At 46.8% G+C, this 14,620-nt stretch overlaps 1 protein-coding gene across 1 annotated transcript in view; it reads left to right on the plus strand.

Annotated features, from left to right (window-relative positions):
- Positions 1-212: 212 nt before the first annotated feature.
- The window catches only part of LOC140074914 (ankyrin repeat and fibronectin type-III domain-containing protein 1-like), a 133,864-nt gene continuing 119,456 nt past the window's right edge, over positions 213-14,620 (plus strand). Inside the window, exon 1 of the mRNA XM_072120226.1 lies at positions 213-229. Within this exon, the coding sequence (XP_071976327.1) occupies positions 228-229 (2 nt within the window). The 5' untranslated portion in view covers positions 213-227. The remainder of the gene's footprint in view (positions 230-14,620) is intronic.

The raw sequence follows: 14,620 nt of genomic DNA on the forward strand, positions 1-14,620 counted from the left end.
CGCCCAGGGACCTACTGATACCTGGAGCTGACCCTGTGCTGACAGGTCCCCTTTAATCACTGCATTGACTATTATGCTGCTGGATTGTGACCTCATGTGGTAAACTCTGTAACTCGAGTATATTAATCTGATAATACTGTATTTTCTCCAATGTTCAGGGTAAGAATATTATTGGAGCTGAAGCCAAGTCTAACTGCAGAGGCTCTGGTTCTCCTGAGGACTCAGCAATGTAAGTGAATAATATAAGAAAGTAATATCCATTGTTGTTACACGCTGCAGGTTTACTCCTGGTGCTGCGTCATCTCCCATCTATTAACTCACCACAGGGGAAGCTGCTGAGACAACTGCTTCACGCAGGATCTATCAGTGTAGGCCTCGTGGTGGCAGCCACATGTGGTGTAGCCCTGCTGCGGCGCCAGGAGGTCAGATGTAATATCGGGAATGTTTACCAGCGGATAACCGGGATGGACAGGGATACTACCCCTTGCATTTTCCACACTGTATGGCCATAGCCATAATATTCCCTGATTCATTATCTCCTACCAGGACTCCTTGTTTCAGAAATTTGGTGTTGGCAATAGTGTATACTACTTAAAGGGGTTGTCCATCTATTAGAAAAAAAAAATAGCAGAAGGGTTGGGGAGGGCTTTTTAAAAAAAAAAAAAAAAAAAAGCTTTACTCACCTTCTCTGGTGTTCCCAGTGACCCGCGCCGTGGAGAGTGCGAACAGTGCCCTGCTTGTTTACAGGGGCACTGAAGTTCAGTGGCCAGCCGACCCCGCTATGAGTTTATACAACTATAATTTTATGTGTATGACTGGTTCAAGTCACTGCCTAAATTTAGTAGTAGTCTGACTTGTCTCTTACCAGAGAAGATAATTAAAAAAATCTGCTCTGGTCTTTTTGGACCTTATCAGTGCAGGGATCTGGTTGACATTGTAAAACCTTGATGGAACAGACTGTAAAGGGCCACATTGATTTTTCAATTTTTGGCAATGGATTAATTTGGACTCCTTCCATCTATACAGAACATGTGACGCCCATTGTTCACAGCATCATAATCTTAGTTGTTATCATTGTACAGATATAATATATCATCAATAAGATCTACTAAGGGTCGGCCCTAACATAGGGTTACTTTCTGCAGGGCTTCTGGGGGAAGAGGTAATTAATTATTCATCTCCCTCAATCCTCCTTGTTTACTTCTATACAGGAGGAAGCTACATATTCTCACATCCTATAAGTGTCCTTGCCGTCCTGCTGGTTTCTCCGGAGGATAATCTGTATTCCTGTGAGGTCGTTCCACCTCTGGAAGCATTTAATTAATGTTCAGGAGCTTGTTCACACATTTCAGCCTTTTTTTTCTGCTGGAAATGCTAATTAAAAATTTATAAAAACACAAATTATGGCCACCGGAGCGTCGCCTTGTTGTATAATTAGATCTGCAGCAGCGGCTACAATGCAGATTGTGTACCACAGGTTATTTTTTAAGACCACCTCTTCCATATTACCTATGACAGTATTCTGGAATCTTAAAGGGGAGGGGGGGTCCCTTAATCTGCGCTCCGCTTCTCTTTTAATAGGACTGAGGTCATTATAGCTGAGATGACGCCCAATCCTCGCCCCTTAACTAATCTTCCCATATGATGCTGCAGAAGAACGTGGCTCCTCCGTCCTCCCAGCTTATAGAAAGTAGAATATAATCACATAATTTCTCTTCCAATGATAAGCAGACATAGAAGGGATGAATATTCTTTCTCCTTTTGATAGCGGAGTCTTTTGTTCTGAGCCCCGCTGTGCACTGACATTATACTCTACTAGTGCTATAAACCTCCGCAGAGATGGCTTCCTACAATAGTATCATCTCAGACCTGGCTGCAAGTTCCCGGATACATATTGTTCCCTGTACAAGTCATTGGAGCCTCTAGGACAATAAGGAAAGGATTGGGGGGTCCTAAGGAGGTTGAGTGCACATAATACAGCAGCAATGAAAGGAAATGTAAGTCTTCCCAAAAAATAATTATAGTCATATGTTATGACAAGCCTGGTTCTGATTCTCTGCTATGTTGGGCTAGACATCATAGAATCTACATTCATAAAACACATCTCTACCAGCTATACCACTGGTCTCACACCACCATACTCAGCTATACCACTGGTCTCACACCACCATACTCAGCTATAGCACTGGTCTCACACCACCATACTCAGCTATACCACTGGTCTCACACCACCATACTCAGCTATAGCACTGGTCTCACACCACCACACTCAGCTATAGCACTGGTCTCACACCACCATACTCAGCTATACCACTGGTCTCACACCACCATACTCAGCTATAGCACTGGTCTCACACCACCATACTCAGCTATAGCACTGGTCTCACACCACCATACTCAGCTATAGCACTGGTCTCACACCACCATACTCAGCTATAGCACTGGTCTCACACCACCATACTCAGCTATAGCACTGGTCTCACACCACCATACTCAGCTATAGCACTGGTCTCACACCACCATACTCAGCTATAGCACTGGTCTCACATCACCATACTCAGCTATACCACTGGTCTCACACCACCATACTCAGCTATAGCACTGGTCTCACACCACCATACTCAGCTATAGCACTGGTCTCACACCACCATACTCAGCTATAGCACTGGTCTCACACCACCATACTCAGCTATAGCACTGGTCTCACACCACCATACTCAGCTATAGCACTGGTCTCACATCACCATACTCAGCAATAGCACTGGTCTTACACCACCATACTCAGCTATAGCACTGGTCTCAAAGTGCCATACTCAGCTATAGCCCTGGTCTCACACCACTATGCTCAGCTATAGCACTGGTCTCAAAGTGCCATACTCAGCTATAGCCCTGGTCTCACACCACTATGCTCAGCTATAGCACTGGTCTCACACCACCACACTCAGCTATAGCACTGGTCTCACACCACCATACTCAGCTATACCACTGGTCTCACACCACCATATTCAGCTATACCACTGGTCTCACACCACCATACTCAGCTATACCACTGGTCTCACACCACCATACTCAGCTATACCACTGGTCTCATACCACCATACTCAGCTATAGCCCTGGTCTCACACCACCAGCCATAGTCAGCTATAGCACTGGTCTCACACCACTATGCTCAGCTATAGCACTGGTCTCACACCACCACACTCAGCTATAGCACTGGTCTCACACCACCATACTCAGCTATACCACTGGTCTCACACCACCATACTCAGCTATACCACTGGTCTCACACCACCATACTCAGCTATAGCACTGGTCTCATACCACCATACTCAGCTATAGCACTGGTCTCACACCACCATACTCAGCTATAGCACTGGTCTCACACCACCATACTCAGCTATAGCACTGGTCTCACACCACCATACTCAGCTGTAGCACTGGTCTCACACCACCATACTCAGCTATAGCACCAGCCCAATTCTTCTATACTGAAGGGCCAATCACTTTTCATTCGAGGCTACATAACTATATAACCGTCCACCTCTGCTTAATTATGCTCAACTCTGCTATACAACTAGGCCAACTCTGCTTCATCAGAGACTACTCTGCTATGCCACTAGTCCATCTCTGCTATAAGGAAGGGACAGTTTTGCTTCATCTGGGACTACTTTGCTTAATTTTATAATTTTATAATTGTTATTTCAGCAAAACCACTCAGCACAGATTAAACATTAAACAAGATATGTGCCTGCATCCTCATTAAAGAAGCAGGGCTGACCCAGCAGTATAGAAGAGTAGGAAGTTATACATATATAACTATACATATATATACACTCACTGGCCACTTTATTAGGTACACCATGATAGTAACGGGTTGGACCCCCTTTTGCCTTCAGAACTGCCTCAATTCTTTGTGGCATAGATACAACAAGGTGCTGGAAGCTCCTCAGAGATTTTGGTCCATATTGACATGATGGCATCACACAGTTGCCGCAGATTTGTCGGCTGCACATCCATGATGCGAATCTCCCGTTCCACCACATCCCAAAGATGCTCTATTGGATTGAGATCTGGTGACTGTGGAGGCCATTTGTGTCCAGTGAACTCATTGTCATGTTCAAGAAACCAGTCTGAGATGATTCCAGCTTTATGACATGGCGCATTATCCTGCTGAAAGTAGCCATCAGATGTTACAGGGTACATTGTGCTCATAAAGGGATGGACATGGTCAGCAACTATACACAGGTAGGCTGTGGCATTGTACCAAGGGGCCCAAAGAGTGCCAAGAAAATATTCCCCACACCATGACACCACCACCACCAGCCTGAACCGTTGATACAAGGCAGGATGGATCCATGCTTTCATGTTGTTGACGCCAAATTCTGACCCTACCATCCGAATGTCGCAGCAGAAATCGAGACTCATCAGACCAGGCAACGTTTTTCCAATCTTCTACTGTCCAATTTCGATGAGCTTGTGCAAATTGTAGCCTCAGTTTCCTGTTCTTAGCTGAAAGGAGTGGCACCTGCTGCTGCTGTAGCCTATCTGCCTCAGAGTTCGACGTACTGTGTGTTCAGAGATGCTCTTCTGCCTACCTTGGTTGTAGCGGGTGGCGATTTGAGTCACTGTTGCCTTTCAGCTTGAACCAGTCTGCCCATTCTCCTCTGACCTCTGGCATCAACAAGGCATTTCCGCCCACAGAACTGCCACTCACTGGATGTTTTTTCCGTTTCAGACCATTCTCTGTAAACCCTAGAGATGGTTGTGCGTGAAAATCCCAGTAGATCAGCAGTTTCTGAAATACTCAGACCAGCCCTTTTGGCACCAACAACCATGCCACGTTCAAAGGCCTCAAATCACCTTTCTTCCCCATACTGATGCTCGGTTTGAACTGCAGGAGATTGTCTTGACCATGTCTACATGCTTAAATGCACTTAGTTGCCGCCATGTTATTGGCTGAATAGAAATGAAGTGTTAACGAGCAGTTGGACAGGTGTACCTAATAAAGTGGCCGGTGAGTGTACATATCTTAGTTATACATATCTTAGCTATACATATCTTGTTTAATGTTTAATCTGTGCTGAGTGGTTTTGCTGAAATAACAATTATAAAATTATGATAATGAAGCGCTTTCCTTTCTGTGCTGGGGCTCGGTGCTTCTCCTCCCACATTAGTTATGCACTGCACCAGAGGATGATGCAATCACTGTGTTGTGTCTGACAGGCAGAAGTAATCAATCGCTGCACCATCCGCCAGCTGCTGTGTATAAGTCATCCAGCTAAGTTTGATTAGTCCTGTCTGCACAGTTTATGAAGCTCCTGTGTAGGCATCCAGCTTTCCTGAATTTTATAATTGTTTTTTCAGCAAAACCACTCAGCTCAGCAATTAAACAAGATATGTTTCTGTATCAGTGTACCTACAGCATTCTCAAGGTATGTTTAGTTCATAAAGCATGAAATCAAATGGTGTAATTCGAAAGGTCTAATTCTGCTATATAGTTGGGTTGGTTCTGCTTTAACAGAGGCTGCACTGCTAAACACTGGGCATTTTAATTTAATAAGTGATTACTCTGCTATACCGTTGGGCCATCCTCATTATATGGAACAGCCTCAGCACTGCTATTCCTCTGTAAGATACAGCAGGTTGTCTCCAGCAGGGGTGCACAATCATGAAGTGAGTTGAGCCTGTTGCCTCAGGCAGCACCACCTGCAGCAAGGTGGGGGGCAACATCAGGGGCACAGTTACTACTGGATCGAGAGGAGGGGGAGCCGTTCAATTGCAGCATTAGATTCATTACTGGTCCCATCATATAATGACATCTTTCTTCTAATTGGGCAGGACCCGCTACATCCACAACGAGCTTCACTTCCTTATGTGACAGCATGAGTAACTAAAGTATAACTTTTTCTTTTGCTTTTCTCAGTAATGTTGAACTGCACCAGTTACCCCCCATCCACTAGACCACTGGGACCCTCCGATCACCAGAATGGGGGTCCCACTTTTGCTTCAGAATAAATCAGTACTTTGAGTATGAACATCTGGTCCATTCACACTCTGCACAATTGCTGGACATAGCTAAATCCAATGCTTGTCTATCTTTGTCAGTCCTAAAGATGTGGATGGAGTGTCTGCACTTGTTTAGTTTTAGTTTACTTTATAGGGTTTAAAAAAAGACACATATCCATCATGTTCAACCTAGGAAGGGAAGGGATTGGATGAGGAAGAGATTTAGGGGAAACAATTCTATATAACATAACCATCAATGTTATTAAGGTGTTAAAAGGCATCTAGACCCTTCTTGAAGCTCTCTGCTGTCCCTGCTGTGACCTGCGCCTAAGCTCGGCTATTCCATAGATTGACAGTTCTCATAGTAAAAAAGCCCTGTTGCCTCTGGTGATTAAACCTTGTTTTCTCCAGATGGAGACAGTGCCCCCTCGTCTTTTGATTTGATTTCATTTGAAACAACTTTCCACCATATTTTTTATAAGGACCATTCATATATTTATATAAATTAATTATGTATCCCTTTAGTCATCTCTATTTGAGAAGAAATAAATCTAGTTGTTTTAATCTTTCCTCATAACTGAGACCGTCCATTCCTTTTATAATTTTTGGGGCTCTTCGTTGTCCCCTCAGCAGCTCCATGGAATCTGTTTTATGGACCGGTGCCCAGAACTGGACGGCATATTCCAGGTGCGGCCAAACCAATACCTTGTACAGTGGTAATATTACATCCCTATCAGGAGAGTCCAGACTAATTTTGATATCCCTTGTTGTCCATTCATATTGGAGAACAACGGAAGGAATCGCAGGACACAGAGGACATTTCAATATTCCATCCATATTAAGAATGAAACTTCATAATGAAATCAGTGAAGCTGTCAGTGTGTAATGCTACACATTGTCCACATGATGGCAGTATTAGCACACTCATCTGCATCATGATAGCAGTGACCGCTCCATTGATTTCATTCCAGATAAAAATGATTGGATATTTAGGCGTCTATTGGATTTTTTGATCATCTTCGCTGCCGTTACCTTAAACCCCTTTGTTTTTCTATCAGAATCCATTCAGGTTTCTCATCTGTCATACATAATCTGGTCACCGATGCTACCAGACAAGCGCTGGGATTTTTGAGTGTTTTTTTTTTTTTAATTTTTAGTGACTTGGTATTGTGCAGGTGCTTTTTTTTTGTTTTAGAGATTTAGGTCAGATATTGAGAGTATACGATGAGCTATGGCTGTTACCAATAAACTTAATCTTAGCTGTGTAATTATGACTTTGTGTATGTTAGTAGCAGTGGGACTGTGAAAAATGGATATGTATTCCCAGATTGTAGCTTAACTGAGGTCTTATCCTCACACTTCTGTGCTCTTAGCTCTGGGTATTGACTTGCTCCACACCTACTCCATTCTGCTCAGAGATAGCTGCGTAATTATACCTTTGTGTATGTTAGTAGCAGCAGGACTGTGGAAAATGGATTTCTATTCCCACATTGTATCTTAACTTAGGTCTTATCCTAACACTGCTGTGCTCTTAGCTCTGGGTATTAACTTGCTCCACGCCTCCTCCATTCTGCTCAGAGATAGCTGCGTAATTATACCTTTGTGTATGTTAGTAGCAGCAGGACTGTGGAAAGTAGATTTATATTCCCAGATTGTCTCTTAACGTAGGTCTTATCCTCACACTGCTGTGCTCTTAGCTCTGGGTATCGAATTTCTCCTCCCCTCTGCTCATAAGTTATACACTAGTTGTGAAATAGGGAAATATCAGATAGCACAGCAGTGTGAGGACACATTTCACAAGGTCCAGCTACAATCCTAGAATATACATCCATAGTTAACAGTCCTGCTGCATAAACAAAGGTGTGATGAAACAGGAAGAGAGACATATCATATATTCATGTACAGCTGGATATTGGCTGTATTCCTCTGTGATTACGTCTCTGGTCACACCTTTCTCTCTCCCTGTGATGATGAATCATGGCGCTTAGCTGGTGTTATATAAGTCTACAATCAGCTATTACAGTCTCACATTACCGAAAAATATTATTTTCTAATCTCACACCTAAAGCAACAGACTTACGGGAGCGAAATACAAGGTGTGCATTAAAAACGCTTAGAGAATATCTGCATATTCAGGTCCTAAACGCCTGTGTGTGAACATAGACGTAGTCAGCCCTCGGGAGGGGCACCCAATAGATGAACGATTACCCATGACACCCCCTCTGAGCATTGTGCATGTATCATATGTAAACTGTATTGTATGTAAACTCATGTAAATTACGCATACAGTACGCATCCATATACAATGACAGTGCTGCAGGAGTGAAAGGAGGACCTGAAGTACTATGTGTAAGTATACCCAGAGTCTGTCATTGGGGAAGGAACCCAGTAGCAGGAAAATGTAACTATAAGCATTGTGTATACATATGTATCTATATGTGAAGGAGACCTTAATAGTTCTGCAGGAGTAAAAGGAGGACATTTACTGGTATGGGTGAGTATACCATATACATATGTATATGTACCAATATATAAATCACACAATGATAGTGCTGCAGGACTGAGAGGAGGACCTCTATCGAATACATTTGAATATACTCAGTATGGGGTTAAGGGACCCAGTATAGATGAATAAATTTACCTATGAACAGTATATGTTTATTATCTATATGTATCTATATGTAAATTACACAATGACAGTGCTGCAGGACTGAGAGGAGGACCTCTTAAAGGACATCTACCCCCAGCATCAGGGATTGTAAACCAAGAACAATGACATACTCGTATGTGCTCCTTAAAGCAGGATCCATTCTTCTTTAAGATTCCTATCCCCTTATTTTTAAGAAAAGCAGGCTTTAAAATTATGCAAATGAGCCCGAGGGGCTCCAGGTTCCGTTAACACCTATCCTGGAACCCCTCAAGCTCATTTGCATAATTCTAAAATACTTTTTTTTTTTAAAACCAGGGTATACGCAGGTAAGCGGAGAACAGATCCTTCCAGAGGGAGCACACACCAGTATGTCAGTGTGCTGGGTTTACAATTCTTCATCCTGGTGGTAGAGGTCCTTTAACTAATACATATGAATAAACTAACATACACTCTAGGGGGAGTTGATCCATTAGATGAAAATTTACTGATGAACATTGCATATGTGTAGGTAAATTAATTGTATCTCTATGTAAATTAAACAATTATAGTGCTGTAGGACTGAAAAGAGGACATTAAAGGAAATCTACCACCAGGATCAAAGATTATAAACCTACACTTTCATGCTGGGGTGTGTCCCCTTACAGGATCTGCTCTTTTATGCCCTTGTATTTACAAAAAGGGCTAAACATTATGCAAATGAGCCTGAGAGGCTCCAGGCTCGATTAATAGCTACTAAGCCGGAGCTCATTTGCATAATTTTTAAAGCCTTTTTTCAAAAAACAAGGGCATAAAGAGCTAAAAGTAGAGTGGATCCTACCAGAGGGGGGCACACAGCAGTATGTCAGTGTGCTTGGTTTACAATCCTGCATCCTGGTGGTAGATTTCCTTTAACTACTACATGTGGACATGTGGCAGCGTTCATATCTTCATAATATCATTTGACCATGATAGGGATGCAAGAATCATGTTAATGTGCCCCTCCCACATGGAGCGGTATGACAGATATGTGTTGGGCGCCCAATCTTTTGGAGGTACAGTAATATGTGATATAGATCGTGAGCCCCATAAGGGGCCGATGCATGGTGTGTACAGCGCTCTGTGATTCGTTATAGCGCTGGAGCCATAGACTCTTGATGCATTTGCTTGATTTATATTACGTTCTAACCACATCAAATTATATGAGCCAAAAATAGAAAGGGAAAAAATATCCAGGTTGCACAACAGCGCAGCGGTAACAAGTGAATCACGGCTGCAGGCGGAGGATGTATCCAGGCAATAGGTTCTGATAGGACTGGTCAGGAGCAGATCGCAGGAAGATAAGGGGCCGGCTTATGGGGGGGGACGTAACGCAGTCCTAATGTGATGGCGGCAAAATGTCGCACTACAGATTGTCCAAAGTCTGGCACTGCAGAGGCTGCACAATACCTAACGTGTACCGATAGTCTGAGGCCGCATTCACACATGGCGGGGGGGGGGGGGGGGGGCAGTAATGTGCTGCAGCAGTGATGTCATGTGGGGGTCAGGAATGTGCAGCAGCAGTGATGTCATGTGGGGGTCAAGAATGTGCTGCAGCAGTAATGTCATGTGGGGGTCAGGAATGTGCTGCAGCAGTGATGTCATGTGGGGGTCAGGAATGTGCTGCAGCAGTGATGTCATGTGGAGGCCGGTTATGTGCTGCAGCAGTGATGTCATGTGGGGGCCGGTAATGTGCTGCAGCAGTGATGTCATGTGGGGGCCAGGAATGTGCTGCAGCAGTGATGTCATGTGGGGGTCAGGAATGTGCAGCAGCAGTGATGTCATGTGGGGGTCAAGAATGTGCTGCAGCAGTAATGTCATGTGGGGGTCGGGAATGTGCTGCAGCAGTGATGTCATGTGGGGGTCAGGAATGTGCTGCAGCAGTAATGTCATGTGGGGGTCAGGAATGTGCTGCAGCAGTGATGTCATGTGGGGGTCAGGAATGTGCTGCAGCAGTGATGTCATGTGGAGGCCGGTAATGTGCTGCAGCAGTGATATCATGTGGGGGCCAGGAATGTGCTGCAGCAGTGATGTCATGTGGGGGTCAGGAATGTGCAGCAGCAGTGATGTCATGTGGGGGTCAAGAATGTGCTGCAGCAGTAATGTCATGTGGGGGTCGGGAATGTGCAGCAGCAGTGATGTCATGTGGGGGTCAAGAATGTGCTGCAGCAGTAATGTCATGTGGGGGTCAGGAATGTGCTGCAGCAGTGATGTCATGTGGGGGTCAGGAATGTGCAGCAGCAGTGATGTCATGTGGGGGTCAAGAATGTGCTGCAGCAGTAATGTCATGTGGGGGTCGGGAATGTGCTGCAGCAGTGATGTCATGTGGGGGTCAGGAATGTGCTGCAGCAGTGATGTCATGTGGAGGCCGGTTATGTGCTGCAGCAGTGATGTCATGTGGGGGCCGGTAATGTGCTGCAGCAGTGATGTCATGTGGGGGCCAGGAATGTGCTGCAGCATTGATGTCATGTGGGGGAGCAGGAATGTGCTGCAGTAGTGATGTCATGTGGGGGAGCAGGAATGTGCTGCAGCAGTGATGTCATGTAGGGGAGCAGGAATGTGCTGCAGCAGTGATGTCATGTGGAGGCCGGTCATGTGCTGCAGCAGAGATGTCATAGGGGGGGGGGGGGGGGAGGAATGTGCTGCAGCAGTGATGTCATGTGGGGGCCTGTAATGTGCTGCAGCAGTGATGTCATGGGGGGGGGGCAGGAATGTGCTGCAGCAGTGATGTCATGTGGGGGTCAGGAAAGTGCTGCAGCAGTGATGTCATGTGGAGGCCAGTAATGTGCTGCAGCAGTGATGTCATGTGGGGGTCAGGAATGTGCTGCAGCAGTGATGTCATGTGGAGGCCAGTAATGTGCTGCAGCAGTGATGTCATGTGGAGGGCCGGTCATGTGCTGCAGCAGTGATGTCATGTGGGGGCCAGTCATGTGCTGCAGCAGTGATGTCATGTGGAGGCCAGTAATGTGCTGCAGCAGTGATGTCATGTGGGGCCCGGTAATGTGCTGCAGCAGTAATGTCATGTGTAGGCCTGTAATGTGCTGCAGCAGTGATGTCATGTGGGGGTCAGTAATGTACTGCAGCAGTGATGTCATGTGGGGGCCGGTCATGTGCTGCAGCAGTGATGTCATGTGGGGGCTGGTCATGTGTTGCAGCAGTGATGTCATGTGGGGCCAGGTAATGTGCTGCAGCAGTGATGTCATGTGGGGGCCAGTAAGGTACTGCAGCAGTGATGTCATGTGGGGGTCAGTAATGTGCTGCAGCAGTGATGTCATGTGGAGACCTGTAATGTACTGCAGCAGTGTTGTCATGTGGAGGCCAGTAATGTGCTGCAGCAGTGTTGTCATGTGGAGGCAGGTCATGTGCTGCAGCAGTGATGTCATGTGGAGGCCGGTTATGTGCTGCAGCAGTGATGTCATGTGGAGGCCGGTCATGTGCTGCAGCAGTGATGTCATGTGGAGGCCGGTCATGTGGTGCAGCAGTGATGTCATGTGGAGGCCTGTAATGTGCTTCAGCAGTGATGTCATGTGGAGGCCTGTAATGTGCTGCAGCAGTGATGTCATGTGGAGGCCTGTAATGTGCTGCAGCAGTGATGTCATGTGGAGGCCTGTAATGTGCTGCAGCAGTGATGTTATGTGGAGGCCTGTAATGTGCTGCAGCAGTGATGTCATGTGGAGGCCTGTAATGTGCTGCAGCAGTGATGTCATGTGGAGGCCTGTAATGTGCTGCAGCAGTGATGTCATGTGGAGGCCTGTAAAGTGCTGCAGCAGTGATGTCATGTGGAGGCCTGTAAAGTGCTGCAGCAGTGATGTCATGTGGAGGCCTGTAATGTGCTGCAGCAGTGATGTCATGTGGAGGCCTGTAAAGTGCTGCAGCAGTGATGTCATGTGGAGGCCTGTAAAGTGCTGCAGCAGTGATGTCATGTGGAGGCCGGTCATGTGCTGCTCCAGTGATGTCATGTGGAGGCCTGTAATGTGCTGCAGCAGAGATGTCATGTGGGGGTAAGGAATGGGCTGCAGCAGTGATGTCATGTGGGGGTCAGGAATGTGCTGCAGCAGTGATGTCATATGGGGGCCAGTGATGTCATGTGCTGCAGCAGTGATGTCATGTGGAGGCCGGTTCGAAGCCCCTCCCTCTGGGAGTGTTCTGCTGTGAAGCTCCGCCTCTCTGGCAATGTTCTAGTGTAGACTGAAGCCCCTCCCTCTGGCAGTGTTCTCCAGTGTAATGTGAAGCTCCGCCCCTTTGGTAATGTTCTGCGGTGTACTGCGAGGCTCAGCTCCTCTTGCCTGGTCCTACTGACTGGCGGGTGAAGAGGGGCGGGGCTTAACGCTGTACTACACAGCGCCAACTAGAGGCGCGGAATGGCACTGCACTGCAGAAGGGCCTAGAAGCTTCCGAGGTAGTAAAGTTATGTGACTGTGGGCTTAGCACTTATATATGTGTAATATTTATATCTATATGTGTTATGTGTGTGTTGGGGGCATTATATTGTGTATGTGGTGATATAAATGTTCTTTATATGTAAAACAATTTGGTTTTATTGTTGCTCACAGCAGCCAATCACGGTGCTAGTTTCATTTTACCTCAGCAGGTTACAGTAAAGTCTGTCTTTTATTACTATTAGTATATTTATGTGTATTGGACATGTCCATGTGCCAGTCTATATGGTAATGTGTAAAGATCTGTTCACACGGCGCAGTTGCGTTGCGGTTTTTGCAGTCTTGTCTTCTTTTGGAGAGGAGAGGGATGAGGAGCGCTCGCTCACTCCCTCCTGCACCCAGCATCACCCAGGTACGGGCCAGGGGAGCACCCAGGTACAGGCCAGGGGAGCACCCAGGTACAGGCCAGGGGAGCACCCAGGTACAGGCCAGGGGAGTGCCTAGGTACAGGCCAGGGGAGCACCCAGGTACAGGCCAGGGGACGCCCAGGTACAGGCCAGGGGAGCACCCAGGTACGGGCCAGGGGAGCACCCAGGTACGGGCCAGGGGAGCACCCAGGTACGGGCCAGGGGAGCACCCAGGTACGGGCCAGGGGACGCCCAGGTACGGGCCAGGGGAGCGCCCAGGTACGGGCCAGGGGAGCGCCCAGGTACGGGCCAGGGGAGCGCCCAGGTACGGGCCAGGGGAGCGCCCAGGTACGGGCCAGGGGAGCGCCCAGGTACGGGCCAGGGGAGCGCCCAGGTACGGGCCAGGGGAGCGCCCAGGTACGGGCCAGGGGAGCGCCCAGGTACGGGCCAGGGGAGCGCCCAGGTACGGGCCAGGGGGTGCCCAGGTACGGGCCAGGGGAGCACCCAGGTACGGGCCAGGGGAGCACCCAGGTACGGGCCAGGGGAGCACCCAGGTACGGGCCAGGGGAGCACCCAGGTACAGGCCAGGGTGTGGTCACGTGTGCGGCTGCGTTTATAAATGCATGGCTAGTGCTAAGGAACGTGCCTCAGTATTCAGCAAATACTGTGATGCTGAAATTTTGCGACCCAAGTCGTATTCAGGCTGGGAAATATGGCCATTATAGTGTCCTTATTTTATGGACATCTGTGTGAATAGGGCTCTAGTTTTTTTTTTCAATTTGAAACTGTGTTCATTGAAATTTTTGTCTGCAGAACAAGACCCTGTATGAGGCTGCTGTCACACGTAGCTCTTAGAAACGTAGCTCTTCTAAATGCCCAGACACCGGGTGCTGTTTACCGATCGGCTCTTGGCCCAATCACATATGTGTTTCCAGTGAAATGCATGCGATTGGTAATTACCACCCGGGCCGCGTTCACACGTTGCATTTACATTGTGTTTTGAAGAACATCATAACAGCTGAGAGGTGATTTGCCTAAGTACATTACTGTTAAAATTAGCGTTTACAAAACACAATGTAAACACCATGTTAATGTGTGTTAACACTATAGTAACTTTTTTTACACAATGTAAACGTATGTGTTAGCATCACGTTAGCGGTTGT

Source organism: Engystomops pustulosus, chromosome 8 (assembly GCF_040894005.1).
Source record: "Engystomops pustulosus chromosome 8, aEngPut4.maternal, whole genome shotgun sequence".
Classification (NCBI taxonomy): domain Eukaryota; kingdom Metazoa; phylum Chordata; class Amphibia; order Anura; family Leptodactylidae; genus Engystomops; species Engystomops pustulosus.